Source organism: Squalius cephalus (assembly GCF_949319135.1).
Source record: "Squalius cephalus genome assembly, chromosome: 1".
Taxonomy (NCBI): domain Eukaryota; kingdom Metazoa; phylum Chordata; class Actinopteri; order Cypriniformes; family Leuciscidae; genus Squalius; species Squalius cephalus.
Window position 1 is genome coordinate 9,953,189 of NC_137122.1, and position 4,934 is coordinate 9,958,122.

The window sequence follows — 4,934 nt, forward strand, 5'->3', positions numbered from 1 at the left end:
GGTCTTCGCTGTAGAATCTGAAGTTCAGCTGGATTCAGTCAAACTGGAGGTAGAATAGCATAAGACGAGAGCAGGAGGAAGCTTTCCTTATACACTCCATCTAAACAAGACACTAACGAAATTAGCATTGATTAATACTAGTACTACTAAAAAATTGCATGTTCATTGTTGATCACTTTTATCACACATTTTTAAAAACAACAAAAACTCTCTGAAAGTGTTACATATGAGGTGGTGATCTCAAGATGCATGTACAGAAAGTACAATAGAAATACTTTAATGTTAATCACAGAAAATACTCTCAAGGGAATAAAGTAACAATAAAATTTGTTTTTTAAATTCCCCATGGGCGAATTCCCCACCTCGGCTACGCAGAGAAGGTACTATTTTTTTTTTTTTTAAGTTTAATTTTACAATTATTTCAAATACTCTTTGTTTGCATTAAAACCATGTCAATCTGCAAAACAAAACGTGGTTTCTGCATAAAATTCATTTTCACAGTTAATTAGGGATGTTTTTAAGGAACAACCACATCCACTTTTAAATCCAATATGGGTTTATATTTTAGTGAAATGTTATGGAAATGTCAGATGAGGGATGAAATAACAGTTTAAGTACGTAAACTGGCACGGACCACATTACAAAACGTTAGTGGACGAAAAGAACGAACAACTCAAACCCGAAGACTCAAGAGGTGAACTAATTATTTGTGTTTCCTCTAGATCTGAGTTGTTAGTTCAACACATCATATCCCCTTAAGCTGAAGCTATCCAGCCTTTACAGGTTTAAACGAGAACACATCAAAACACAACAACACAGCAAACACAGATAAGGGTTACTAATGTAGACAAACAGCCGTCTCATTCTATCTCAGTCATGTGTGGAGGAAAGTATAGTTTATTAGGCAATTAAAGAGCCAACCCAAAAAGCAATTATAATACTTAATGGTTTTCAGATATTATGACAGTAATATCATGATGGTATGATATTATATTTTGCATCTGGGTTTTCTAAATAAATCATAAATGGAAGAACAATTATCATTTTAAAAACAAAAATGAAGAACAAAATAAAAATAAATGTGTGTTACAGCCTCTTCTTCAGCTTAAGCTTTTACTTTCCTTCATGAAAGAGTAAGCACAATACTGAGATATATTTGGATTATAAGACAAGTGACCATAAAATGAAACTCATAAGCACGCACAACAAAATAATGTATATCATGAAGCAAAATGATATACAAGATTAAACTTTTTGACATTGTTCTTGGGGAGGAACTTTGAGTTGATCTGAATCCACAGTTGAATCTGCTGGTTTTAAATATCAACTTTATTCACTGTGAAAACTTCAGATAAAGTTTCTTAGTCATGGAGGTTATGGCTGGTTATGAAAGATTTATCCAGATTATATTTTATTGCTTGATGCATTATTGTGCCACATTTGGCGAATACACAGCATCAAACCTGAAAGTGTTGGATCTGAAGAGGATCTACTTACAGTGAACGTGTTTTGTATGTTTGAGTAGAGAAGATGGATGATTGAAACGCTTCCCACATGCAGTGCAGGGATACGGCTTTTCTCCAGTGTGAATAATCCGGTGCAGTTTTAAATGTGCAGCTGTAATAAAAGTCTTCTCACACTCAAAGCACACATACTCTCTCACACCAGTGTGAATTTTCTGATGTATATGTAAATGTTGCAGCTGTGAAAAACTCTTTCCACACACAGAACATGAATGCGGCTTCTCCTTCGTATGAACTCTCAAGTGTGTCTTCATGGCTGAATTCGATAAAAATGTTTTGCCACATTGATCACATGTGAAGGGCTTCTCTCCGGTGTGGATTTTTATGTGTTCCTTAAGGTGTGTTGATTTAGTGAAGCTCTTTCCACACTGATCACAAATGAACGGCCTCTCTCCAGTGTGAACTCTCATGTGATCCGTAAGAGATGCTTTAACTGTGAAACTCTTTCCGCACTTATCACACGTGTGCGGCTTCTCTCCAGTGTGGTTCCTCTCATGTCTGTTCAGAGATGTCGACTGATTGAATCTCTTGTCACAGTGTGAACACTTGTAAGGTTTCTCGCCTGTATGAACTTTGTTGTGTTCCTTAAGTCTTCCTTTTTTTACGAAACTCTTCCCGCATTGATCACACGTGAACGGCTTCTCTCCAGTGTGAACACTCATGTGAATCTCAAGATTACGTTTGGTTGTGTAACTCTTTCCACACTGAGTGCAGGTGAACGATTTCTTGGCTCTTCTTTTCTTTAAATCTTTCTGTTTGGTTTGAAAGTGACTCAAAGGTTTTTCTCCAGTTTTGACATTATTTTTCTCCTCAACTTCACTCAATTCTTCATTCTCCTCGTTTTCTTCAATCAGATCTGAAATAAAGATAAACACGATTAATTTTCACTAACTAAAAAAAATAATAATAATAATTAAAAAGAGAAAAGTGAAGGACATAAAGGTGAACCCTGATGTAACAGTGGACATTAGGCCATTTCTATTTAAAAAAATCCTAAACAATGTTGATGCATTTTTATTAACATCCCTGCAACTATACATGAATGAGGGACATTGATCTTACAATTATTATTTTAAACATATTATAGGCACAAATCCCATGTTTCTATGGGGAGAACAATTAAATATGTTTGATCAACTACACAATTATCTAATATACATTTTGTCAGGATTGTCTTTCCACAGTTCATAGAAAGTGCCCCTTATTATTTATTGCTATATTGCTAGATTATTCAACAGCTGTAAAGATTTTTCTTATTACAACAAATCTAAATCTAAAACTGTTTGAAGAATAAACACCAACCTCTTTGTTCTTCAGGATCTTCAGTGTGTTTCATTCTGCAGGGTTCTGGATCACTCATGTTCTCACTGTCCTCTTTAATAAACTCAGTCTTTGCAGATTTCAGCTCTTCCTGATGCTCTGATGCTCGTCTTCACTTGTAGCTGATGGGAATTTACAGCATTTATTGGAGAACTGCTGTGGGAGGAGCTTCACTGATGATGTGATTGCTGTGGGAGGAGCTTCACTGATGATGTGATTGCTGTGGGAGTAGCTTCACTGATGATGTGTTGTTGTGGGAGGAGCTGATCTGCCAAAATCAAAAATATATCATTTAATGAGTTTTTTTTTAATATATATACTAATTGACACATCTAAGAATTTATGTCTGTCTGTCTATTGTAAAGTAACTGGTGCTAATTCACAAATCCATTGTATTGTTCATCCTAACATTATTCTGCTTCTTCGTTTAAATATATTTAAAATTTTGAAAATAAAATAATGAAAATCCTTACAAATATAAAATGGTAAGAAAAACAGTTGAAAGCATAAACACAGAAATAAATGTACATATTTGTAATCATCAAATCCCCTCAGTCTGCTGACATCAATGAAATGAGCTTTAAGTGTCAATTTACAGGAGATCTGAAGACATCAGCATAATAAATGAGGTGAAAACAGGAACTATTGTCATGAAATAAAGAGTGTTTTCAGCAGATCTGTTAATATTGATGAGCCTCAGACTATCAACACTCATTCAACAAGCCATTCAGGATCATCAGCAGATCATCGTAACACTTTATTTTACAGTGTCCTTGTTGCATATGTTACATGTACTTACCATAGTAATAACAGTGAATGATGCACAATTACATGAAACTAACCCTCAACCAAACCCTAATCCTAACCCTAACCCTATAGTGAGTACATGTAGTTGCTTAATATTACTCAGTGCTTAAATATAGAATTAAACTGTAACAATGACACCTTAAAATAAAGTGTAACCAAAAGCGGCTAAAGTCTCTTCTGCATATATACTGTCCTCACGTACGGTGGCTAAAGATGAAGACTGCTTTTACAGATTTAAGAGAAAGTCTGGATAACAAAGGTTAAGTCAATTCAGAATTTAAATAAGAATAACCTTAGAAATGCTCCTAGCATCAAATATTTTAGATTGCTGTAATGGTTCTAATTTGGAAAGTAAAGATTTACATTTTAACATTTGTGAATGAATTTAAAAATACATCATGTCTAAGTTACAGTCTTAAGACGGCTCTTGAAAAGATTATGGTAACACTTTACTAAAAGCCTTTATGTATAATGCATTATAATGGTATTCATAATATATGTTATAATGCATTATCTTTTTATTAAATAATCGTAACCAAAGTTATGATAAATTATAACATTTATAATATTTGCAGATTCCTAGTTACAACTGAAATACATAAGTATTATATTATAACTGTGGTTACAATTAATCATGAGACCATACAATTCATTAAATGTGCATTATAAAGGCTTAAAGTAAAGTATTATCCAACATTTAAATGACATATAACAAACATCTGAATCTGTTTCCTACAGGGATCTGATGATCCTGATTCGCTGAATCAATACTCGACAGTATGTGAACGAGCAGCACTTTGTTTCTTCACAATGAGGATTAAAGCTAATTTCCAGACCCTTTACTCCCTCCGTTCCTCTGTGGTGAAATGAGCTGCTAAACTCCATTTGATCTACTGAGATCATCACAACCTTACAAAACAAGACACTTTCCAAGAAAAAAAAATATTTTCTACATTTCACGTCTGCTCTGGTTATTTCTAGGATTGAATTCACCTCTATCATACCTGATTAATGAATGTAATAAAGTTTGATCTAGGTTACCTAATCTGCCTTTTTTATAGGTAATGCTCAAGCACCGGGTTTTTCTGGCCTCTGTCTAGTTACGGGCCATTTTTTTTAATTTCTTTTTCTAATTGCATATTGTAGTTTTTAAACTTGCCAAATTTAACACTCTCTAATGGTCATCTGCCAGCAGACAGACGGACGCTGAGGAAAAATCATTTGTGGCCAAGTGTTCATACAGGGTTCGCCTAACACTCAGAAATGAGAAAACAATAAACGATA

At 34.2% G+C, this 4,934-nt stretch overlaps 1 protein-coding gene across 1 annotated transcript; it reads right to left on the reverse strand.

Moving 5' to 3' along the window:
* Positions 1 to 412: 412 nt before the first annotated feature.
* On the reverse strand, positions 413 to 3,111 carry LOC307163655 (uncharacterized protein). Its single transcript, XM_079879788.1, has 2 exons — positions 2,826 to 3,111; positions 413 to 2,379 (listed from the first exon to the last, which is right to left on the reverse strand). The coding sequence occupies exons 1-2, from the start codon at positions 2,881 to 2,883 to the stop codon at positions 1,490 to 1,492; spliced, it is 948 nt and encodes a 315-aa protein (XP_079735914.1). The 5' UTR covers positions 2,884 to 3,111; the 3' UTR covers positions 413 to 1,489.
* Between the last annotated feature and the right edge of the window lie 1,823 nt (positions 3,112 to 4,934).

Coding starts and splice junctions, on each gene's coding strand:
- LOC307163655 (XM_079879788.1), bottom strand. CDS start 2,883: ATGAGTGATCCAGAACCCTGCAGAATGAAACACACTGAAGATCCTGAA. Junction 2,380..2,825: donor AGATCCTGAAGAACAAAGAG/GTTGGTGTTTAT, acceptor TCTTTATTTCAG/ATCTGATTGAAGAAAACGAG.